General features: G+C 39.1%; 1 protein-coding gene across 1 annotated transcript in view; it reads right to left on the reverse strand.

Annotated features, from left to right (window-relative positions):
- stard9 (StAR-related lipid transfer (START) domain containing 9) overlaps positions 1-26,162 on the reverse strand; it is a 66,500-nt gene that overhangs the window by 7,059 nt on the left and 33,279 nt on the right. Inside the window, exons 4-20 of the mRNA XM_051722209.1 lie at positions 20,139-20,255; positions 20,013-20,045; positions 17,465-17,523; positions 17,074-17,186; positions 12,768-12,910; positions 12,453-12,520; positions 12,197-12,294; positions 9,423-9,623; positions 9,013-9,110; positions 8,821-8,898; positions 8,414-8,491; positions 6,971-7,150; positions 2,475-2,529; positions 2,259-2,384; positions 2,048-2,130; positions 1,528-1,589; positions 991-1,163 (exon numbers count right to left, since the gene is read on the reverse strand). Of these exons, the coding sequence (XP_051578169.1) occupies positions 991-1,163; positions 1,528-1,589; positions 2,048-2,130; positions 2,259-2,384; positions 2,475-2,529; positions 6,971-7,150; positions 8,414-8,491; positions 8,821-8,898; positions 9,013-9,110; positions 9,423-9,623; positions 12,197-12,294; positions 12,453-12,520; positions 12,768-12,910; positions 17,074-17,186; positions 17,465-17,523; positions 20,013-20,045; positions 20,139-20,255 (1,765 nt within the window). The remainder of the gene's footprint in view (positions 1-990; positions 1,164-1,527; positions 1,590-2,047; positions 2,131-2,258; positions 2,385-2,474; positions 2,530-6,970; positions 7,151-8,413; positions 8,492-8,820; positions 8,899-9,012; positions 9,111-9,422; positions 9,624-12,196; positions 12,295-12,452; positions 12,521-12,767; positions 12,911-17,073; positions 17,187-17,464; positions 17,524-20,012; positions 20,046-20,138; positions 20,256-26,162) is intronic.

Below are 26,162 nucleotides of genomic sequence, written 5' to 3' on the forward strand. Positions count from 1 at the left end.
TTTATGTGCTTTTTGAGCTTCAAAGTTTTGGACCCTGTTGACTTGTATTGTAAGGACATACAGAGCTGGGATATTCTTCTAAAAATCTTTGTTTGTGTTCTGCAGAAGAAAGAAAGTCATACACATCTGGAATGGCATGAGGGTAAGTAAATGATGGGAGAATTTTTTTGGGTGAACTATTCCTTTAACATTTCTCTAGTGCTGTTTGAAAGATTTTTGGGGTTTTCTTCAACATTAGGCACTATAATGACCCAGGGGTTAATTTTTGTTAAAACTAACAGATTTCTAACTTTTTAATTTTTAAGTAAGTCAAATTAAAACAGTCTTGAAAACTTTTTATCCTATCTTCATCATTTATTTTATTTCTTTTTTTTGCTATCCTTCAAAATGCCTTATTCATAGATTTTATTGTTTTATTGCTGTCCCAGATCCAGACTTTCAATCTTAATCTATGAAAATCCATCACAAAAAATATGAATTATATTTATGATGTAAACAAAGAGTGAAATAAACCAACTGCTTCAGTATTTGTTGTGTGAAAATGATTTATATAATTTTTTAAAGGTGTCACACAGATGTCATGTCATTTCTACCACAACAAACAATTCGGCCTCTAATAAAGTTGTATCAAAAGTTAGTTTATTTGTTAACCGAGGAGAAAAAAAAAAAAAAAAAAAAGTATGTTTAATTCAAATTTTATGTGAAGTGTGAAGAAAACAAAAAATAAAATAAAGGCAAATCTCACTTGTGAACAATTTCTAAAAGTCCACAGGGCCAAATACACCCACAGTTGAAGAAACACCCTTACACAGTCAAAACACAGGTGCAAAATTTCACAGGGTGGAAAATATAAGTAAGTTTTAAAAGCCTCAGAGAAGATTTAGAATACTTCTTAAAGGTTAAAACAAAGCAGTAAACTTTGTTATAACTACAGTGTGATCTGGCATTGAATCAAGTACGACTCAGTTTGTCAGTATGTTCAGTACTCACTCTCAGCGTGTTGCTGTCGGAGACATGCCTGCTCTCTCTCCAGATCTCTCTCCGCTCGTCTCTGCTCCAGATGAATCTCCTCTCGTAAACACTCTACGTACCGTTGCTGCTCCGCTAGTCGCTGTCTGGGAGCTGATCCATTGCCGTTCTCATGACAACCTGCTCCTGCAACCCTGAGCACACAACAACAAACGTAAACTCACAGACTGAGGATGAGGCACTACAACAATATGTTCACTGGTTAAAACTTCAAGCAGAAACAAAAACAATTCAAATGAAAGTATTTCATTTAATAATGCATGACAGAAACAAAGCAAACAAACTATTTTCATTCCATCTATCCTCTTTTGTTGTTTGCATACTCTCTGTAGTAACCCAGCAACAGCAAGCCAATACTATAAACAAGGTAATGTTTCTCTGGAGAGCTCATTATCAGTTCAACATTTAGAAACATCACGAACTTGTACAATACATCAACGAGGAAGCATTTTATGGTTCTGAAATGTATTGTTCTTGTATTAACAAGAACTTATTTACCTTGAGTCAGAACTGAGCATGTTGAGGTCTGTAGAGTTGAAGATCAGACCTCCTTCACTGGTCTGCAAAGACCACAAAATTAATTACTCTTCGATTCAAGCAAATTTAGTACTAAATTGGGTGCATTCATTCAATCTTAACTATGCATGCAAATTTACATAAGAAACATAATAACTCTTTCATTTGTGCAAGTGCACAGTTCTTGTAATGCAATCAAACTAATATCTCTACACTGCAAAAATACATTATTTTTTGTCTAATTTTCCTATAAGAATAACTGAAAATCAACCTACAGATCTAATATGAAAAAAACAAAATGCAAATTATATGATGAGCATAACTATTTGAGTAAACAGTTGATAAATGTACATTCATTTCACAATTTCTTAGTATTTTAAACCCTAAAACTTTAAGTACAGGTTTAAATTAGATTTTAACTCCCAGTTTTTGGATGTGGACTACTTTATTCTGAACCACACTGAATATAGGTGTCATCTTGTGTGTAATCTGTGGACTGTACCCGTCTCCTCTCCCTCAGAACTGCTGCTTCTTCAGGGTGATTGAACCTGAACTTATGAAGTCCTCCTAAATTTATCACTGCACCTTAGGGATGATAGAGATACACAACAAAACATTAGAACATACTTACAATATAATCTGCTATTTTGTATGTAAAGGTCTGTGCAGGAAAGAAATGGGTGTAAATGGGTTTTTGTGTACATTGTATTTACCTTGTGCGAGTCTGCAGGGTGCAGTGACCTCTCTCTCACCGACCATGCAGGTATTCCCCGGGACAGGCTTCAGAGTCACCACACCACTCTGATTCTCAATCTCACATGCAGAACCTTGTGGCAAGACTGAGGGGTTGAGGAGCAAAGTCAATCACTACTGTCCACTTCAAACAATTGTATTGCCTTACAGAACTTATTGAGATGAATATGAGGTACCTATGTGGGGTTCTTCCAGATTCTCATCCTGAGGCCCGATTCTTGTCACCCCTTCCTACAGCACCAAAAAAGGACATTAAACATTAATAGGACTTACATTTAAGCATAAGGTACACTGCATTGTTGGACATGTCCAAAACAAAACATTCTTAAATCCTAAAGGAATATTCCGAGTTCAATACAAGTTAAGCTCAGTCGACAGCATTTGTGGCATAATGTTGGTTACCACAAAAAATTATTTCTTTAAAAAAAAAAAAAAAAAAAAAAGCACAAATCTGGGTTACTGCGAGGCACTTACAAAGGAAGTGAATGGGGCAAATTTTTGGAGGGTTTAAAAGGCAGTAATGTGAAGCTTATAATTTTATAAAAGCACTTACATTAATTCTTCTATGAAAACTTGTGTATTATTTGAGCTGTAAACAAAGTGTAATCTTTGTTTTATGGTCGTTTTAAGGTTTACGTTATGTTGTCATGGCAACAAAGTTGTAAAATTGGATATAACTTTACACAGAAAAGGTTAGTAAGCGACTTTATCACACTAAAATCATGTTAATGATGTCTTGTGGCCATACTTTTGAAAAAGGGAGTATTTTGACGTTTAGGGATTCGCCACATTTACTTCCATTGTAAATGTCTCACTGTAACCCAGATTTTTACTTTTTTTAAAGAAGGAGGGACGAGTCGAAATACATTTTTGTGGTAATCAACATTATGCCACAAATGCTGTCGATTGAGCTTAACTTGTATTGAACTCTGAATATTCCATTAAATTGTGTTTATTTGCAGTAGCTCCAGCTTTGTTCACACATCAAAGCTATGCAGGGAATTTGTCAACTCTGTTTAGGGGTAAAACGTCCAGGAACAGAATCATTCCCAGGTGGTTTTTGCTTTTAAAGGAGGAAAAATGCTGAAACTGCAAAGCCTGGAGAATTTCATGGGCTATACGGGCTCACCTCCTAGCACAGATTTAAGTAAACACCTCTGAGGAACTTTTACTAAATGTACAACACAATCGCACAAAGGTAGGAAAGTGAAAGGAGAGAGGGAAAACTGAGCAGAGAGAGCAAGACAACACGACCAAAGCTCTTTTTTACCTTCCTGTGAGACGTATCTCAAGAGTTTTGCATACAGAACAAGACTAGAAAATACAGAAGAGAAATGAAGAGACAATCTACTGTAGGGAAAGACAAAGAATCATTAGTTAAACACCAGACAGAGCAGAAGATTTTTGTAAGGAGCAGACTAGCTGAGGGCTGTACAGATATGACTGGAAAAAGCAACCATAGACCTTAGTCAGGTAAGATGCCATATTTAAAGGGATAGTTCACCCAAAAAATGTTATTCTCTCATCATTTACTCTCATCATTGATTTCAGCTCTGTAGGTCCATTCAAAGTGAATGGTGACCAAAATCTGAAAGTTAAAAAAAGCACATAAAGGCAGCACAAAAGTAATCCAAACGACTCCAGTGTTTTAATCCATGTCTTCAGAAGAGATATGATAGGTGTGGGATAGAAACGGATCAATATTTACATCATCTTTTTTTTCCTAATAAATTCTCCTCTCTACCCAGTAGGTGGCGAAATGTACAAAGAATGCGAATCTGAAAAGTGGAGATTTTTAGTAAAAATATACTTAAATATTGAACTGTTTCTCACCCACTCCTACCATATCGCTTCTGAAGATGTGGATTTAACCACTGGAGTCGTATGGATTACTTTTACGCTGCCTTTATGTGATTTTTGGACCTTCAAAGTTCTGGTCACCATTCACTTGCATTTTATGGACCTACAGAGCTGAGATATTCTTTTAAAACTCTTCATTTGTGTTCAGCAGAAGAAAGTCATACACATCTAGGATGGCATGAGGGTGAGTAAATTATGAGAGAATTTTCATTTTTGGGAGAACTATCCCTTTTATGTGAATTAATTTTATGTGAATGAAAACAAGGCAGTGGGGGATATACATACAGCTGCACTTTTTTGCTCCTTAAGGATTTTGATCAATGAATTTCCATGCTTTTTCCATGACCTTAGCAGTCATTTATGATTGCTGTATAAGGACATTTAAAAAATCATTTTCATTCAAACTGATTTGCAAATGAATCATTTAAAACCAATTTGTTAACTGATTCGCCCAATTAGTTGAAAAGAACCGCCTCAAAACAATGTTTCACTCACAAATCACTATGGCTTGCGAGCAAGTTTTATTCTACACAATGAAATATTTCAGAGAAGAACATACATATTATATATATATATATATATATATATATATATATATATATATATATATATTAGGGTTGCTCTGATACCAAAATTTTGGCTTCGGTACAATACCAGCCCTGGTACCTCGGTATCGATACCAACACAGATTTTTGATGAAATTACACCAAAAATTACTTCTGCTTAAAGTCTCATATATACAAATTATGCCTTTTCTGTTTTAATTTTTCTGGATTCCATGTTAATGTTTTAATTAAATATATATATACACATATACAGTGCATCCGGAAAGTATTCACAGCGCTTCACTTTTTCCACATTTTGTTATGTTATAGCCTTGTTCCAAAATGGATTAAATTCATTATTTTCCTCAAAATTCTACAAACAATACCCCATAATGACAACGTGAAAGAAGATTGTTTGAAATCTTTGCAAATTTATAAAAAAAAATAAAAAAATAAAAATAAAAAAAAAATCACATGTACAGAAGTATTCACAGCCTTTGCTCAATACTTTGTTGAAGCACCTTTGGCACCAATTACAGCCTCAAGTCTTTTTGAGTATGATGCTACAAGCTTGGCACACCTATTTTTGGGCAGTTTCTCCCATTCTTCTTTGCAGGACCTCTCAAGCTCCATCAGGTTGTATGGGGAGCGTCGGTGCACAGCCATTTTCAGATCTCTCCAGAGATGTTCAATCGGGTTCAAGTCTGGGATCTGGCTGGGCCACTCAAGGACATTCACAGAGTTGTCCTGTAGCCACTCCTTTGTTATCTTGGCTGTGTGCTTAGGGTCGTTGTCCTGTTGGAAGATGAACCTTCGCCCCAGTCTGAGGTCCAGAGCGCTCTGGAGCAGGTTTTCGTCAAGGATGTCTCTGTACATTGCTGCATTCATATTTCCCTCGATCCTGACTAGTCTCCCAGTTCCTGCCACTGAAAAACATCCCCACAGCATGCCACCACCATGCTTCACTGTAGGGATGGTATTGGCCAGGTGATGAGCGGTGCCTGGTTTCCTCCAGACATGACGCTTGCCATTCAGGCCAAAGAGTTCAATCTTTGTTTCTCATGGTCTGAGAGTCCTTCAGGTGCATTTTGGCAAACTCCAGGTGGGCTGTCATGTGCCTTTTACTGAGGAGTGGCTTCCGTCTGGCCACTCTACCATACAGGCCTGATTGGTGGAGTGCTGCAGAGATGGTTGTTCTTCTGGAAGGTTCTTCTCTCTCCACAGAGAAACGCTGGAGCTCTGTCAGAGTGACCATCTGGTTCTTGGTCACCTCCCTGACTAAGGCCCTTCTCCCCCGATCGCTCAGTTTGGCCGGGCGGCCAGCTCTAGGAAGAGTCCTGGTGGTTCCAAACTTCTTCCATTTATGGATGATGGAGGCCACTGTGCTCATTGGGATCTTCAATGAGGCAGAAATTTTTCTGTACCCTTCCCCAGATCTGTGCCTCGATACAATCCTGTCTCAGAGGTCTACAGACAATTCCTTGGACTTCATGGCTTGGTTTGTGCTCTGACATGCACCGTTAACTATGGGACCTTATATAGACAGGTGTGTGCCTTTCCAAATCATGTCCAATCAACTGAATTTATGGCAGGGCAGAGAGGCGCCTCTTATTCATACTGTGGCATACAGTGCATGTGACTGTATATCATTTCATTAAATGACATCCTTCTGCACTTGTACATATATAGACTTTTTTGTTATTATTTTCAAATGGTGTTTGATTTAATCTCAAAACTCTCATATTACATTACATTTTGCTAATGGCAGCATACTTTAATATGGTACCGAAATTAACAACAAGATGATAATGTACCGTTTTAAATTTTTTGGTATCGCAGTATTTCGTTAGTACCGCGCAACCCTAATATATGTATAAATATATATTCACTAAAGGCATTCCAGTGATGTTTCCATGACTTCATAAATTGTATTACTTTCCATTACACAATTTTAAAATTCCCTGCTATTTCCAGGTTTTCCATGTCCATAGCAACCCTATAACTTGGTATCAATCATTCAGGCAATGCAACATTGAAAATATGTCTTTCCAAAAAATGTACAGTGAACAAAATCATGGGTTGTGAAAATTAGATGTGACCTAGGACTATAAGATAACATATTGAATAGATAAGTACATCTACACCTTACAACCTCGTTTTCATTGACACAAAATTAGATAAGGCGTGTACCATGACTAAGGTCTACATTGCAAATAATTAGCTGGATAATAAAAAATTTAAAGGGGAAGCTACAGTTAGGCCAGTACCCGAAGATGGTAGATGGTGACTCCTGTGCTGAGGACGTCTGGTTCCAGAGCGACGAGGTGGGGCAGCAGGGAGTGGATAAGGACTCCAGCTCTGTCCTGATTAATGTCCACACTGTAGCGTTCTAGCAGGACTCGCTTATCATGCCAACTGTCAGACCAGTCTTTAGTCAGCTGCTCCACCTGAAAAGACAACATAAGTGTCTGAAAAATGTTGCCTTCTGAGAAAGTATACAAAGATAGGATGGCGTAATGGCATGTCTGAATTTAACTTTGGTATAACATCTAATCTACTAAAACGCCTTCATCTGGTTGGTTTTTAAAGGCAGCATATACGTATCTTTCACTGCATATGGTGGCCCACAATCAGTACAGCTTGGTGGCTGCTAGAAAGAATAAAAATGGTGTCTGATAGGGCAGGCGAAATTAAATTAATATATAATATATACATATACTGTATGTCTATTTTGTTTCCATTTTTTATTTCTTCCATTAATTACTAAAATTAAGCATTTCAGTAAATAAGTATTTGCTTCTTTAAGTGTAGAGCTTACTTGAATTTGTTCTAGGTTATCAGACATGATGTTATGGTGCCTTGGAAGCCTTAAAGGGATAGTTCAACCAAAAATGAATATTCTCTCATCATTACCTCACCCCATCCCAGATGTGTATGACTTTCTTTCTTCTGCAGAACAAAAAACAAATATTTTTAGAAACATATCTCAGCTCTATAGGTCCATACAATGCAAGTGAATGGGTACCAAAACTTTGAAGCTTCAAAAGCACATAAAGGCAGCATAGAAGTAATCCATAAGAATCCAGTGGTTATATCCATACCTTCAGAAGGGTATGATAGGTGTGGGTAAGAAACAGATCAATATTTAAGTCCTTTTTTACTATAAATCTCCACTTTCACATTCTTCTTTTTTGGCGATTCACATTCTTTGTGTATTTCGCCACCTACTGGGCAGGGAGGAGAATTTATAGTAAAAAAAAAAAAAAAAAAAAAGACTTAAATATTGGAGTCGGATGGATTACTTTTGTGCTGCCTTTGTGAGCTTTTTGGAGCTTCCAAATTTTGGTACCCATTCACTTGCATTGTATGGACCAACAGAGCTGAGATATTCTTCTAAAAATCTTAGTTTGCATTCAGCAGAAGAAAGTCATTCACCTCTGGGATGGCATGAGGGTGAGTAAATGACGAGAGAATTTTCATTTTTGGATGAACTATCCCTTTTACGCTAGCATATATTTCATTTTTCCACGTGCTGTTACGTCTTGTGCATGGTCGAATGCTTTAGCCTCTCAAAGTACACGTTTTAGAACTTTCATACAAAAGTCATTGACTGACTGGGCAGTGAGGTGGCAAGGCAGCCTTTATGTTTGATGGTAGCAAGTGGTACAGTAATTTAATATCAGACTAGTGTTTCAAGTATATCAACGAACCTTCAGTTCATTCTGTAGGACTATATCAGACAGGCTGCCTTCTCTCTCATCATTGAGTGATGGACTGGGGTTCCTCTGCTGTGAATGGCAAAGGCAGTTAGTGAGCGCAATACTAACACTTTTGACTGAATATGGACATTTGGCTAACATCATCCACATTATGACACCGTGACTTAACCAGGTGCAATGTGACAGAGCATCAAGTGATAAATCACATCTCTAACCAGCCATGACTGTCAAGTTTTTTATTGAAAATCAAATGTTTTGATTGGCTGTTATTTTGTCACTTTGCACAGAATTTCACTTTCAGATAAATATTAAGAAATATTACATAACATTCATATTATGTCAAGCGGCTTGTCGTTATGTGTTGCGTCTAGTTAGGATGACATGTAAGAGTCTCATACCATTTCAAAGCTGAGCAGCATGCTCTTTAGCCGATCGATTTCCTCGCGCAGTTCTCTGATCAGCCTTACGTTGGCGTCCTGCAGTAAAACAAGTAAATGGTTTTATTTTATTTCCATTCAGTGGACACACCACAGGCTTTTATTATCAGCTGATGTTGGTACAGCAAGTTCTACAGATATATCTGGACACACCTCGTTGACTCTTGGCTTGTTGACAATGTTCCTGGCGTGAGCTGCGTAGCGGAGGGTGCTCAGAGTCTCACTGTAGCTGCTGCTGGATGGTGAGACAGCTGGAGAACAACGAGAAGAATCTCAGAATCATTTCTGTACTGAAAAGACCAGATATTCCACGCTGGCCCAGCCTGATTAGTGCTGGTCTGGTTAGCTGGTGAAGCTGGTTGACCAGCATGGTCCTTGCCATGATGTTCTTGCTGGTTAACCTAGTTTAGAAGCCTGCTATGGACACCAGCACAACAATATACCATGCTGGGGACCAGCAACCAAAACACAACATATGTTGCTGACCAACAGTGCTGGTCTTTCCAGAAGGCTACTCCAACAGATGCAAGACAAGAATATAATTTTCATTCTGAATGACTTACTTGCAATCATGATAGTCTTTGAGTTGCCGCCCAGACTGTCTTTGAGGAGCCAGGTGAGGACGGAGTCTCTGTAGGGGATGAAGCAATGTCTGCGTCCACTGCCTGACAAAGAGCTGGACTGGCTGCCTACAGTGCTCCCTTCACCCTCACTGAACACACTGTTAATGCTCTGATTGCTGCTGAACATCTGACAGTTCTGAGCTGAAGGTGGCAGCAAAAAATAAATTTAACAAGGAGTTAACAAAGAGGATAAAAAGATTTTCACAAGTTCTTCAGAAAATGCAAGCGGTGCTTGCCCGTGCAAAGCCTGTTGCCACGATGCTGGTGGTTGCGAGGGCATTGCTAGGTCATTGCTAAGGTGTTCTCAGTGGTTTTAAGCATTGCTAGGGTTTTTGGGGTGGGTGCATACTGGGCATTCTGAAGAGCCCACTCCCGAGTCCTTAAATTTAAGCCTATTTGATATTGTCCGCCAGGAGTCAATCGTAAGTCCAATTGCTGAACAGAGCACACATCTTCTCTGGCACAATTTGTGTTATCATTTGCAGAAAAATCGAGTTATCATGTCCATAGCACAATCGGTGTGGAATGAGTTCCATGTTGAATTCTAATATTTAAGATTAGGGTTATTTTTAAATCCATACCCCCCAAGTATAAGCAACAGTCAGTGCTGAGTAGATTACTTCAGAATTGCAATCCGTTATTACAAATTACATGACTAAAATTGCAATCAGTAATGTAATCTCTTGGATAATATTTTTAGCAGTTAAATTTTTTAATTGCGATTAATCGCATAATTTTAGTTATGTAAAGTTAATCGCCATTAATTGGAGATTTTAAAAGTGCTGAAATTTGACTCCATATATATATATAATGTGTGTGTATATATATATATATATATATATATATATATATATATATATATATATATATATGTGTGTGTGTGTATATATATATATATATACACACATACACACTTCTTTTACTGTCAAAATGCATTTATTTTCTTTTTACAACAGAAAATAAAACAACATGTAGCAATATAATGCTTTATTAACCTTTTCCAAACAAAGCCTTCAACAGTATAAAGATAGAAATGCACTAAAATAGCCCTCATTTAAGTAACATTAAACGTTTCCCAAAGTCTAAGTGGGAGGTTGATTAATTAAAAGAATTAGTCCCCATAGGTTGAGTATTCATTGCAATAGGCATTAAATCTCCTAAACTCTCATCCTCCACAATGTTAATCAGCCAGCAGACTGTGGCTATCCACTTCGCTACAGCAATCGTGAAGCCACATTCATGCTTCGCATCAGGGCATCAGCGCCAACGTCAAGCGTCGCTTTGAACTCCACATGAAAAGCGCTTGCAGACAAAAACGTCTCATTCTGCGTATTTGTGATAGTTAAGACTTAATGTGCTTCTGTGGTAAATAAATTGCGCCTTATACTTCTTTTCTATCACAAGTTCCATCTGGGCTTGTTTTGTACAACAAATAGCGTTAAGAGCGTTTGTAGTGTGTGCATCAGTGTAATGCCTCCAGGTGGACAAATCGCAAAGGTTCTGCCCTTTCAACCAGTGTTTATTCTGTTAAATTATGTTTTATTAAGGGTAAATGGGTTAATCGCAATTAAGAAAAATAAACGCATTAAACTTTTTAATTGCATTAATCTAATTTTTTGGTAACATAATCCGATTATTTTTGATTACTTTTTGATTACCTCTGACCTACCTCTTGTTTATTTGATATCACATGCATTTGAGTAGAATACTCTATATCATTTTGACATAATGTTGCTTAAACACATTTAAGAAAACTTAATGAATCAAAATACCAGAATTGATATAATTTTTTGAGTTTTACTTGATATTTTTGGCAAAGATGGCAAAAAAAGATTGATGTGAATTATTCTTATTTAGAGGAGGATTTTTTTAAACTATTGTCTTCCAGGTTTGAAATGTTTTTTGTCCAGACTTCCAGAATTAATAATTAGTGAAAGTAACTAGATGTGATGTAGACATATTATTTCATAGCTACACATCAGCAGTGTTTAGTATCTTGCATGATTATTTGTCATGTCAACATATATCAGCGATAGGCTGATTTAGAATGAAAAATGTAACGAGTAAAAAAAAAATGAAAAATTAGGGGATCAATAAGTTATGAACAATTTACTGCCATTGCCTGATTAATATGTAATCATGAAATCTATAACTATAAGTAACTGTAATCCGATTATGAGTATTTTAAAATGTAATTTAATCTAATTACAAGTACTTGATTTTTGTAATCTGATTTCATAATCCAGATTACATGTAATCCATTGCTACCCAACACTGGCAACAGTTATAGTGATTCCCTGCATTCAAATATGCAATATATAATATGCCAAAAGTAGTATGTGAAATGAGTAGGATGTCCGAATCCTAAGTATCATGAAACACTAGGCAAAAATACCCGGATGATCAACTGCATCTACCGAGATTCTGAAGTGTACATCAATTAGACACAATAATATCCCAAAAGAACTGAGGACCATTCAGATTCAAAATGCTGAACTACAGTTAAGAGTCTGGCAGCTCTTTTCAACTGTAAATGCTATATACTGTATATACCATGAAAGTAAATACATAAAGAACACTTTATTAACGGATGAAAAGTACATTCTTCATCAAATGCTGTACAAACTGTAATGGTAAGCGAATTCGGACTCGGTTATTGCCTTAGCAAGCACCACTAGTAAGAGTAGATAAGATTAAAGAAAGCCAGTGCCTACCAAGAGCAGAAATGACGATGCCAAGCGTGACGAGAGATTTGTTGATGTTGGCTCCCTCTGTTATTCTGTCTCTGCAGTAGTGCGGGTCTGCTCGCTCACTTCACAGCACAAAGAATAGGGTTTCAAGCCAATGTCAGAACTTCACTGTTCACCATTAAGATGTCTTTCCAGTGATCAACCACTAGGGGGCAACTTGCCCATGTATCATATGTGTTATTGGCTTAAGTAAAAATACAAACAAACATAGACTACTAACCTGCCAGCCAGGTCCACCAAATTGATCTTGCTCACAATTTCTGAAGGAAGGTTATTTTCCAGAATAGCCTACAAAAAAACAAACAAAAAAAAAACAAAAAAAACATTAGGCTCCGTGTTATTAGTAGTTTAGTAACACTTTAGGTAATTTGACAAAGCAAGAATATATCAAGAATAACCAGCTGCCATATAGAGAAAGGTACTTTAAACAGTCAACTAAACTAGTCTTATGCAGTTTGCAATGTTTAAAAACAGGGCAAAAAGACAGACTGATGGGGGATCTGATGGTGCCATGGAGAGGACATGAGATTCAAACCTGTGTGTATCGAATGGTAAAGATGGCATGAGATCGACTGCTAGCATCATGGATGTGTGTAGCGGCTGTGATGCGGTTGCCGATGCCCACCTCAAGCAGATCCACCGCCTGTTTGTAGTCTGTCACTACATGTTGAGAGAGACCTAGAACCAACATACAGTATAATTGGATCATCATCGTCTTTTCTGAGATATGAGTCACAGATACTCTCTTCCTGTTGGACAAAGAAACTTAAAGGGATAGTTCACCAAAAAATGTAAATTCTCTCATCATTTACTCACCCTCATGCCATCTCAGATGTGTAGGACTTTCTTTCTCCTGCAGAACACAAATGAAGATTTTGTAGAAGAATATCTCAGCTCTGTAGGCCCATACAATGTAAGTGAATGGTGACCAGATCTATGAAGCTCCAAAAATCACATAAAATGGCACATAAAAGTAATCCATAAGACTCCAGTGGTTACATCCATATTTTCAGAAGTGATATGTTAGGTGTGGGTGAGAAACAGATCAATTTTAATATCCTTTTTAACTAGAAATCTCCACTTTCATATTCTTTCACATTTTGAAAGTGAAAGTGGACATTTATGGTTAAAAAATAAAAAAAATAAAATAAAATAAAAAGAACTTAAATATTGATCTGTTTCTCACCCACACCTAACATATCACTTCTGAAGATATGGATGTAACCACTGGAGTCTTTTGGATTACTTTTATGTTGCCTTTATGTGATTTTTGGAGTTTCAAACATCTGGCCACCATTTACTTTTATGGACCAACAAAGCTGATATATTCTTCTAAAAATCTTCATTTGTGCTCTGCAGAAGAAAGTAAGTCATACACATCTAGGATAGCATGAGTGTGAGTAAATGATGATACATGTTTTCATTTTTGGTGAACTATTTCTTTAAATAATGGTAAACAGTATAAAATAAGGAAAAGATGAGCAATCTCTATCACACTGCATCATATACCTAAATATCAACAGGCTTTTATTTTAAAGAAAGATAACAGAAGCGCACTTTTCAGACAAAACATTTTTCAGAAAGAAGTGTGCTAAGTTTTAACATTCAAACAGTTCAAAATTAAGACAAAAAGGATTTGGACACTTTGTGGTTGTCTGGCCTAAGTGCAACATGTCCATAGTTAAGGTGATGAACTACACCTTTGGTTACTCTGCTCAGACATCTGTGTAAACTGAAGAGGAAATGATTCATACATCTATTGAAATTGACATTGGGACCAGTTGGTTAAAAGTAATCGCAAACATGGAAACATGACTTCAGTTCTGAGAAAGGGTCTAGCGTTGTATGTTTGCAGATGCCACTTAGTTTGCTATTTTATTATCTAATCTAATGGAATGAGATTCATACATTTTTATGTGTGGTCTACGTGTCCAAATACTTTTAGGGGCCACTGAATGTACATGTGTGTGAAAGACATCTTGATCATTACTGCTCCACTGGGCTCCAAGCAGCCACATGGAAGTGAGGTCACTTCCTTTGCTGCACTGGGCTTTCTCCTAATACACACAATGACTGGATGTTGGACAAGAGAGAGAGAGTAAAATAGTGGGCTGAGTCAGGGAGGGATGGAGGAGGGGCAGAAACAGATCTACACGCTTACCACCCCCGGCCCAAGCGGTGGTGGGAATTGAGTTGCAAATGCAAACAGTCAGGAATTAATAACTTTACACATTTACTGTACCTCTTAAGTAAAAATACACAACAATTTATCAAAGCCTCCCTCAATGTTATAACACAGTGAGAGCTGTCCTCAAAGCACAATGTTTTCATAAGAGTAAATTATGCGAGGTGAAACGAACTCAATTGTGAGGCTTCACCAGACTTTTGTGTTCTTTTACAAGGAATCGCCTTGAGGGCAATTTTTAAAGAAATAGTTTACCCAAAAATCCTTTACTCACCCTCATGCTGTTCTAAACCCATTTTACTTTCCTTCTTCCAGTGAACAAAAAAGGAGATTTTAGGCAGAATGTTAGCCTCAGTCATCATTCACTTTCATTGTGTGGCAAAAGGATGAAATGAATGTGAATGGTGACTGAGACTAACATTCTGCCCAAAATCTTGTGTTCTTCAAAAGAAAGAAAGTCATACGGGTTTGAAACAACAAGACTGGTTGGTGAATGATGATTTTTGGGTGAACTATCCCTTTAAAGTTCCCCTGTAATGCCTAGACAAGCAGTTTTCTTCAGCATGTTGACATATTTCCTACTGAAACATGAAGTTTAAAAAAGGCTAGTGCCTTTAAAAAAAAAAAAAAAAAATAAAAATAATAATAATAATATATATATATATATATATATATATATATATATATATATATATATATAGCCAACAGGCTTTTTTTATACCCTTGCTGCTTCTCATGCCAGAGCCGGTGTTCCACCAGGGAAACAAAGAAGCAATCTCAATACAGTGTCTGACCACTTTTCCACTAATAATACAATACACTAAAGAATGAAGAACACTTACTCATACTGTAAATCCCCAACAAACCTTAGAAAAAAATGCCTGCATTAAACATTTGAACAAACTCTAGCAACTTTCCTTGCATCAAGCTCCTGCGTGCATATTCTGTTCAGAAGTGATCATCCTTATGCCCTATTCCTTTAAAGGCCAATTACCCTCCACTGTAAGAGCTTCAGAAGGCTGAAAGGTGATAACGATCATTCACAACAAATTTTTATTTTTTTTTCTCCCAATTTGGAATGCCCAATTCCCAATGTGCTTTTAAGTCCTCGTGGTGGTGTAGTGACTCACCTCAATCCAGGTGGTGGAGGACGAATCTCAGTTGCCTCCATGTCTGAGACCGTCAATCTGTGCATCTTATCACGTGGCTTGTTGAGCGCGTTGCCACGGAGACATAGCGCGTGTGGAGGCTTCACACCATCCACTGCGGCAACCACGCTCAACTCACCACACGCCCCACCGAGAACAAACCACATTATAGCAACCACGAGGAGTTTACCCCATGTGACTCTACCCTCCCTAGCAACCGGGCCAATTTGGTTGCTTAGGAGACCTGGCTGGAGTCACTCAGCACGCCCTGAGATTCGAGCTAGCGAACTCCAGGGGTGGTAGCCAGCGTATTTTACCAATGAGCTACCCAGGCCCCCTCTCACTTTTTAAAAGTGGAGTAAGAGGTGGAGTAAGTGGAGTAAAAAGTGGAGTAAGAGGCTCAGCGAGTAAAAACGCTGACTACCACCCCTGGAGTCGCGAGTTCAAATCCAGGGCGTGCTGAGTGACTCCAACCAGGTTTCCTAAGCAACCAAATTGGCCCGGTTGCTAGGGAGGGTAGAGTCACATGGGGTAACCTCCTCGTGGTTGCTATAATGTGGTTCTCGCTCTTGGTGGTGCGCGTGGTGAGTTGTGCGTGGATACCGCGGAGAATAACGTGAAGCCTCCACACGTGCTACGTCTCTGCGGTAACGTGCTCAACAAGCCACGTGATAAGATGCGCAGATTGACGGTCTCAGACGCGGAGGCAACTGAGATTCATCCTCCGAGTCACTACACCACCACGAGGACTTAGAGTGCATTGGGAATTGGGCATTCCAAATTGGGGAGGAAAAAGGAAAAAAAAAAAAGGTGGAGTAAGCGATTCCTGAGAAAGGTTGTTGATATTTAAACTCAACAGCCAAACAAACACACCCCTCCCTTCAGTGCTCCTTCAGAAGCTCCGCCCCCCAAATTCATGCATGCGCAATAGTGTTGTGTGGATTGGTCCGATCCACTTTGTTTATTTTCCCATTTACAGAGCCAGGGCTGTGTACAAACACCAGATTTTGTTTTTCAGCGCACACACAGAACGGACAGCTAGCAGACCATCGAGAGATATTCGTGGAATTCAACAAAAAGTGTATTGGATTAAAATGAATTACGCCCCCTTTAAGCGATTCTTATTGAACAACTGGTTTGGAACGACCCAACAGCATGGATTGTGCTCACTTTGAAGTGCCCTGCGAAGGCATGATCAGCGCAGGTTAGAACACAGCCATGTGGGCTGATCAGTTGTAGGGGGAAGGTGTGTTTTCATACTAAAAGCATTTGATTAGACAAAGTTTCTCAAACTCTATGTATGTGACGTCATGATTGAACCTGGGTCTGATTAGCCGGAAGAGAGAGACTGCAGATTTTAAACCTTCTAATATCTTCTTTTTTTTGTTAATGTTTAGACGTACACTAGCATATAGATTGTCGTAAAGCTAATGGATATGGACTAAAAGCAGAAAAACCTTAATTTTGATTTCACAGAGTCTTTAAGTTTGCTGTTTGTGAACACTTACCCTGCACATAAGGCCCTTTCTCTGGGTGTTCCCGAACCCTCAGGGGTGCTGGTTTCTTCTGTTCCACACCTCTCAGCAGATCACGAACACACTCATTATAGATCTCTAAAAAACTGCAAAGGAAAACAAGGGATTGCATTTGGTTTTTGCTTACAAGCATGCTCATTTTTCAAAATCCTGCCTAAAGTAGAATTGCTTCAATCTTAGAAAAAGCTTGGTAATGTTGCGAAACAGATAGCAGGGTTCGACAAGAAGGATTTTTTGTTGTTGGCACAAACGTGCCAGTGGTTCTTGCTCTGCCAACATTTCCAGCCCCCAACACAACAAATCATACACTATTTTGTATTTGTCAAATAATAAAAAAAAGAAAAAAAAAAGGTTTCTATCTCACCTTATTTCAACTCTACAGCTTTGTCCATCTGCAGTGTCAACACCAGACCTAAAAAGCCCCTGAACAGATGGTAGAAAGGCTCATTCAATAAGAAACCTTTAAAACATACAATTTTCGAGTGTTTCTTCAACTTCGGGCACTTCCATGTCCCAGGGGTTGATTTTTATTAAAATTAACCAATTTAACTTTTTTCTTTTTGTTGTATGAAGGTCACATAAAAAGCGATTTAGAAACTTTATACAAGGCCTTAATCGTTTATTTTTGGTACTTTTCAAATGCCTTTTATTAACAGATTTAATTGTTTTAGCCACAGACCCAGACTTTCAATATTAATCGATGAAAACCCATTATAAAATGTTTAAAACTATGATAATCTAAACAAAGTGTGAAATTTCTTTTTTTATTGTGTGTAAATGATTTCTCTCAATTTTTCAAAAATCACGACTGTCCCACGACGTCATTTCCACCACAGCAAATAATGTTGCCCCCAGTAAAGTTTTTTCAAAAGTTTGTGTACTTGTTAACCAAGTCGACAAGTGTCGGTGAAGAGCATGCTTGAGATGAAATATGAGATAAGTGATGTTTAAAGAAAACAAAGAATAAATCAAGGTAAAAATCACTAGAAGAATATTTTAATTTGCTGTAATTTCCAGGCAAGCTGTCATTTAGCCAAATTATGCAAAAAGTGTGAAAATATTATGTATTGTGTGTAGTTAGGAAACATTAAAGCTATGAAATTAACCTTAGTATGACAAAAGAGTAGGCCATTTTCAAAAACATAAAAAATTTATTTTCCATTCCCGTCATTTCCACCATAGAATTCGATTAAAAATCATGCAGAGTTTGAAATGTGGTGGAAATTATACTGTGGTCGGAATTTTCAAAAACAACAACAGCCCTTACAAAAATCGAGAGTTTATGGCACATTTGCCGCAAACTTGCTATAATTTCGCCACTAATCATTTTCATATCCAAATGAGCTTTGCGGCAAACTTGCGGCAAATTGTCCATTGTTGCTAAAGGTTTACTGCAGGTTCACCACTACCGGAGAAGAGCTGCAAACTTCTGGCAAACATTTGCAAGTTCATTTGCAAATAATGAGTGGCAAATTTGTGGCTAGTTTGCCAGAACTCTACACTTTGTGTTAGATAAATGACTGTAGAGCCGAGGAGGGCGGGGCCGGGCTGGAATGAGACACACCCGGTCCCCAATCAGCCTGATGGGGCGCGCGAGGGATAAAGGCGGCCGGGGACGACAGTTCGAGAGAGAAAGAGAATTGCAGGCAGCTGTACTGTGTGTTTTTAGTTGTGTGTTTTGGTTGTGTTTTTTGGTTAATAAATTGTTATTTAAGTTGTCAAGCCGGTTCTCGCCTCCTCCTTTCCACTAAACCCCCTTACACTGGTGCCGAAACCCGGGAAGGAGGAGGGATTCCCGTCGCAGGGTCCTCAACACTGCCGTCCACCCAGGGGAGCGCCGCTGCCGTCCGAGGGGGGACGGAGTAGCCCGACCACCCGGACGCGGGGAACGGCCGCCGTCCGCGAGGCGAGTGGGGACGGGACTCCCCGACCGCCTGGAGCGAGGGAGCCGCTGCCGGGGGCGGAGGAGTGCCCTGCCGTCCCCCGGGAACGCGGAGGGGTCGAGAGAAGACCGCTGTCTGTGGGGGGGAGGAGGGAAGCGACTCCCCGACCGCCTGGAGTGGTAGGGCCGCTGCCAGGGGCGGAGGAGAGTCCCCACGGGACGCCGGGAATGCGGAGGTGCGTTCTGTCCGCTGGGGGTTGGAGGTCTGACTCCGGTCCGCCCGGGGAGGAGCGGCTGCAGTCTGCCTGAGAGGGTGGAGTAGTGATCGAGGACCACGCGACGGCGCATCAGAGAACCGGTGAGTTTCTTTTTCTCTCTCTCTCTCTCTCTCTCTCTCTGTCACTCCGTGTTGGCCTTTCCCTCGCCATTTTGTGTCGTTGTTTTTTCCCCTCCTGTCTCCTCCCAGGTCGAGGAAGGCGGGGAGGACCCGCCGGCAGTCGGGGCATAAGGCATGCCCCCCCCCCCGGAGAGGAAGGGTGGGGGGGGGTGTACGTTATGCCGGGGGCTCCCCGGCCTGAGGCAACGCCGGGAGGAGTGTAGAGCCGAGGAGGGCGGGGCCGGGCTGGAATGAGACACACCCGGTCCCCAATCAGCCTGATGGGGCGCGCGAGGGATAAAGGCGGCCGGGGACGACAGTTCGAGAGAGAGAGAATTGCAGGCAGCTGTACGGTGTGTTTTTAATTGTGTGTTTTGGTTGTGTTTTTTGGTTAATAAATTGTTATTTAAGTTGTCAAGCCGGTTCTCACCTCCTCCTTTCCACTAAACCCCCTTACAATGACATAAATCTGCTGTGATGCATGTATAAACACTGTTGGACATTTTTAGTAGACAAATTAAATAAAGTAGTGAGAGTGTAAAAAAAAAAAAATTTATCGAGCTAAAAGTGTCAGAAGTTGAAGAAATGCCTTTCAGAGTGAAAAGAGGCAGAGCTTATAACTCAGAAATATCATTATTAACACCAGTAACTTACTTGACAGATCCTTGGAGTCAGCCCCATGGAATCCTGCACAGATAAGTAGGACACACAATATTAAGGTTGAAATAATGCTTCCCCAATGTCACCAATGACTTAACTGATGGTAGCACTGTTACTTACTGGAGTCCCCATCATGGTGTATGTTTTCCCTGAGCCCGTCTGTCCATATGCAAACAGACATACATTATACCCCTCTGAAGCCCCAGACAGAACACACACACCCAGATCCTGAAACACCTAGAGGAGGAGAGGGACATATCTTTTAAACACTATTTGTACAAAAAGATTGTAATATTGCGGCCTGGGTAGCTCAGCAAGTAAAGACGCTGACTACCACGCCTGGAGTCGTGAGTTCGAATCCAGGGAGTGCTGAGTGACTCCAGTCAGGCTTCCCAAGCCCGGTTGCTAGGGTGGGTAGAGTCACGTTGGGTTAACCTCCTCGTGGTTGCTATAAAGTGGTTCTCGCTCTCGGTGGGGCGCGTGGCAAGTTGTGCGTGGATGCCACGGAGAATAGCGTGCACACGTGCTAGGTCTCCGTGGCAATGCGCTCAACAAGCCACGTGATAAGATGCATGGATTGACTGTCTCAGAGGCGGAGGCAACTGAGATTCGTCCTCTGCCACCCGGATTGAGGCGGGTCACTACGCCACCATGAGGACTTAGGAATTGGGAATTGGGCACACCCACACCCACCAAAAAAAGACTATAATATTGTTACTAGTGGTGCATGCTAATGCTAGCATCACTATTACTATTGCTCAACAAACCCCAAACCCTTAATAGTAATCTTAGACATGTAACCACCACCGTTTGTGCTAAGGACATGTCCAGGGTGTCAAATTGTCTTAAAATTTACATAGGTAATCAATGTTCATCACCAACATCCTAGCGTGCTTATCTTTTCACAGACAAGCATCGTCTAACATAAACGTAGGTAAATGCCAGCATAGAGCTGAGATGGGCAACATTCTATAGAGGAGATTTTAAGCCACCTGGCTTTAATGAATTTTGAAGACAAACAAACTGAAAAGAGAGAAATAGAGGGAAAGAAAGAAGTCCAAGTGGGTCTGGTGTTAGATTAGACCACACCAGCGTCTGAGCTGTAAGTGTACTGAGCTGCAGTAGTGTTTTCATTTCTCTTCTATTTACAGTGAGAGCAGCTAAAGTCTGATCTCTGTACGCTCTGAAGGGCTCTGGCAAATACAGATGCAGCACATTCTCTTTGTCCTAAACATACACCGATAGCCTTCAAAGACAAGGCTCACTTGCTCACTCACTCTCAAACAAGAACACACAAATACACACCAACAACGAATTATCTACATTCATGCTCATTTGAAAAACGTATTCAAAGAGCACAGAGCAATGACCTGTTTAGTCATGAAACTCTACATGGTGCAGCTTATAGGTTCGTTGACATGTAATCTATTAGCCAATCAACTTGTGTACTCTCTCTTTGTCTAATGTTTAAATCACCTCAGAAGTTTGCAGGTAAGCTGATTTCACTGCAACGTCCTATGAGAGTTTTCACTCTGAAACCCTTCTCCACCCCAGCACTAAAGGTCTAGATCTGCTTTAAGGGGACTCTTGGTATGTCTAATCATGCAGCAGCAGCATTTCCTTCATGCTTGATGCAGCATGTCTTATGTATGTTTAATTGTGCAGCAGCAACATGTCATACATGCTCAACATGGCATGTGTGTTTTTGATCTAGCAGTAGTAAGACTTTGCACTTGCTGTGCCGCAGAGGTGTAAGCAGATCTAGTCTGCCAAGACTAAACATACCAATATCCATTACGACACTTTCAATTTATTCAGGGATTTGTCATGAATTATATAATTTCACCTCTCTGTCAGTTAAAAAAAAAATTATAAAGTGTATGGCCGATTCCTCAACCAGTTTTTTTTCCTCCCCTTTTTTCCCAAATTTGGAATGCCCAATTCCCAATACGCTCTAAGTCCTCATGGTGGCATAGTGTCTTGCCTCAATCCGTGTGGCGGAGGACGAATCTCAGTTGCCTCTGCATCTGAGAGCATCAATCCACGCATCTTATCACGTGGCTTGTTGAACGTGTTACCGCGGAGACCTAGCATGTGTGGAGGCTTCACGCTATTCTCTGCGGTATCCACGCACAATTCACCACACGCCCTACCGAGAGCGAGAACCACATTATAGCGACCACGAGGAGGTTTAACCCAACGTGACTCTACCCACCCTAGCAACCGGGCCAATTGGTTGCTTAGGAAGCCTGACTGGAGTCACTCAGCACACCCTGGATTCAAACTTGCGACTCCAGGTGTGATAGTCAGCGTCTTTACTTGCTGAGCTACCCAGGCCCCCCTCCTCAACCAGTTTTAATTTAAATCACCATTAAGAGATAAAATGGACCCTTTTTACATTTCCAGGTTTGAAACGAAAGTAAACTTTTGCAGGGTAAACTTCTATAGTGGTGAATGGGAGATCACAGCAAATATTATTTTTGTGTTCCCATTTGCTCAAACTGTCACTCCATCAGCAGGTATTTGAAACAACATTATAGCATAATAATGTTACAAATTGACATTAAATAATTTTAAAATGTTTGCTAGATTTACTAGGTCTGGGTATTTATACAGATTTCCCGATTCGATTAGATTCCAATTCACAAGCTCTCGATTTGATTAGATCCCGATCCAATGTCGATTCATACGGGTACATTTCAGTTATAATGTCTCTTTTGCTTACATATGAAATACATTCTCCCCCAACTAATTCTGTTAATTATACAAGGGACCTTTTAACTAAATTTTACTAATTATATTTTATTAGTTTTTCATAATTTGTCACATTTTGGCTTTTTAAAAATGAACAAATCCATGTATTCAATCAATAAATACGATATTTTATATATATTATTTTTTTGTTACATGTTTATTGTTAAATTGCATAATTTGTACTATTTACAAGTATTTTCATTGAATTGTTGAACACGTGCTAAAACTGGTACTGTCTCTTTAACATAACCAGCATTTCTGTAAAGAGCATTTGTAAATGAGCGCATGTTAAGTGCTTAACCTCAACTGTGCCATGCATAATTAGAATTAAATGTTTATTTTTTGTTGTTTTTGATCAACAACTGATTGTAGGGAACAGAAAGGGTATTAAGAGAGACATTCCTCAATGACAAATGGGTCGCGTGGATCTCGTCTATGGACATGCACACATTACACAGAACATTACTCCAAACACGCAGTGAAAGGATCTTGCTGCTAAATACTCCACCACTATACTACACAATCAGTGGTTTAAAAATGTACCAGCCAGTTGCAAATGCAGGTGATTTCCTCTCATTGTAGTGGAGGGTTGCGCATAGAGTAAAAGATCGATCTTGGGAATCGATATACAAATCATTCCAATGTAGATAGTGATGCATCGGAAAATCAATATTTTTCCCACCTCTAAGATTTACGCTGCTACACAAGGCAGAAACGCATCATCACAGTCTATAAAAAAGGTTCACTGACCATGAACTTGGAAGAGTAAATAAATCCCAGGCTATGACAACAAAGCAAAGCTCACCTCTTGACCCTCTAATGTCCTTCACAGATGGTATTTGTTCTTCCTGATTAAGCAAAGACCAATTCCCCATAAAGGTGTTCAAATAAATGACCATTCATAACTTCTTAGATTAAACACAGCTAACAACTGTACTATGCATGGACTTTATTCATTATAGTGTTACTAAATACCCCTAAATTCCACTAAAAGACTATTAGATTAACAATATAAACATATTTTAGGACATGTGTCATGTCAACCCATATTGTGGTAGAGTATGTAAATGGTTGTATGGGTAATAAAATTGATATTGTAGGTCTCAAAGGGAAAGCATGCACACACTGTGATGATGTTTAACATCTAACAGGTGACAAACAGAATGAATCTAAAGTAATTTGACTAGCCCGTATTTACATAGTGAATGGTATGCCATTCTCCAAACAACTTCGAAAGAAGGTATTAGTAACACACATAATACCTAACTGCCACACGTTTGTTTTTCACCCACCTTTGTCTATCTTCATGAGCTTTCAAAATAATATAAAAAAGACATCTTTCTTTTTGTTCACCAAAGGTGTGGGAGAGAAAAAGTAATTCGACCTTCACAAACATTCACAAAACCCAGTGAGTCAGCAAAACAAGAGCCTCTCTGAGGGTTTTGTTACCCAGGTATGTGTTTGAGTCCTGGGGCCTGGCAGGCTCTGTCGCTGTCTCGGTGTAGGTCTGAATGGAGGCTAATTGCGATTTTGTCTGCAGGGAGAACGGATCAGCATCTAGCAGTTGCTTCAGTCACTCTAATTAGCCTGAGTTTGACTCTTCGGCATGAAAGAATCAGTGAGGGAGCTTGTTAAAGTAGTCCATCTGAACTCTGCTCACGTAAGGAACTTTTCCCTGTTACAGCACAATAGTGGGGGCGTCTTTTTAATTTGCTCGTACTGTCACCGCTGGACCAAGCACTTTCAAACAAGCTTTTAAACATCAATATATCAGTGATTAGGTCTAGTAGTGAACCAAGATCATAAAAACTACTGTACATCACTTGAATCGGTAGGCTGTGCCATTGTTGTATTTTCTTTAGGGATTCACTGATGTAACGGCTGCCAATATTTATCGGCCAATTATTGACCAAATTAAAACCATCAGCATATTGGTTATAAGCATGAAAATGTTGATATGAAAAAACGATATTTTATTTAGAATTAATTTGTAACACACGTTGTAAAAGCTCTGTGAATTTAAATGCACAATCCAAAAATAATAATAGCCACATTATAAGACTTTGACTTTTGAGACATCGGTATGATATCCATTAATGCCTGATGATTGATTGATTGAATTAAGATTGTAATCGCAATATGGCCTTGTGAAATTACTAAACCTTAAAAGGCTGTGTTTTAAAATAGTCAGCATTCAGCGCTTCAGTCAGTGCTGTGTTAGCATTATCCATTATCCCACTATAATCAAGAATTTAAAAGGGGTTTTGTGTATGAATTTGTAATGTTCTATTTCTGTTGTATTAAATGGCAAAAACAGAAGTGCAAAAATGTTTTAGAAGTACAAAATAACTTTTTTTTTTGTACCTCTTTGTATATTTTTAAAGCCTAATTCCAAAGTAAAATCTGATGACAAAATAAGGTAAGTGGCAAAAAATTGGTAGCAGTATTGGCCTATAGTTCTATTTCATTTTAATTAAGTAATTTTCATATTAATGCATCCCTAATTTTCTTTACATTGTGGCTGGCTCCAATTTTGTATACCATCTGTCTTAATGTATGCAAGATTAGGATTGGCACATCCCAAATCCAAATTGTATGCCAAAACTGTATACTAGTCCCAGTGGATTTTCAAAGTGCATGCATCAATGCATGTTTTTTTCAGCTAATACTGCCTACAACTCATTGTGCTATGAACAGGGATGGTAATCGTAAGGAATTTAACTATTTTGATTCCTATTCTTCTTAACAATTCTAGGCCTTTTCCACAAAAAATCTTAAAGGCTAAAAGTAGCTCCTAATGCAGGAATTTAGGAGCAACTCTTAAAAATTAGGGGCGTGTCACTCCTAATTTTAAGACTCCTAAACCCATAACAGTTTAGAAGTCCACCTGAGGACTTCTAACTCCCAAAGAGTAACTTACAAACAATCCGAAGCATGGCTGCTTTTGTCAATCAACATTAAAAACAATATATTAGAATATTATTATGACATTGACCGTTTAAAAAGGCATTGCCTGAATCACAATTGATTTTATGTATTTTAATAATATAATATTGTAATATTATAAATGTCGACATTCACCTTTAAAATGGTATCGTTTGAATTGTGAGGGTGTTTTTATTATTGCAAACTTAGTTATAGATGCAGTTACCTCTCCCACAAACTGAAACAACCCAATTACACTGGAGATTTGTCAACTCGGCACTCCCTGGCCACATCAAAATAAAACTGTGAAGCGCGGATGAATCAATCTATCTATCTATCTGTCCATCTATCTACTGTATGTATGTACACTGGCGGCCAAAGGTTTGGAATAATGTTCAGATTTTGTACTTTAATTCACCAAAGTGGCATTCAACTGATCACAAAATATAGTCAGGACATTACTGA

The sequence above is a fragment of the Myxocyprinus asiaticus genome, chromosome 17 (genome assembly GCF_019703515.2).
Source record: "Myxocyprinus asiaticus isolate MX2 ecotype Aquarium Trade chromosome 17, UBuf_Myxa_2, whole genome shotgun sequence".
NCBI classification, from domain to species: Eukaryota; Metazoa; Chordata; class Actinopteri; order Cypriniformes; family Catostomidae; genus Myxocyprinus; species Myxocyprinus asiaticus.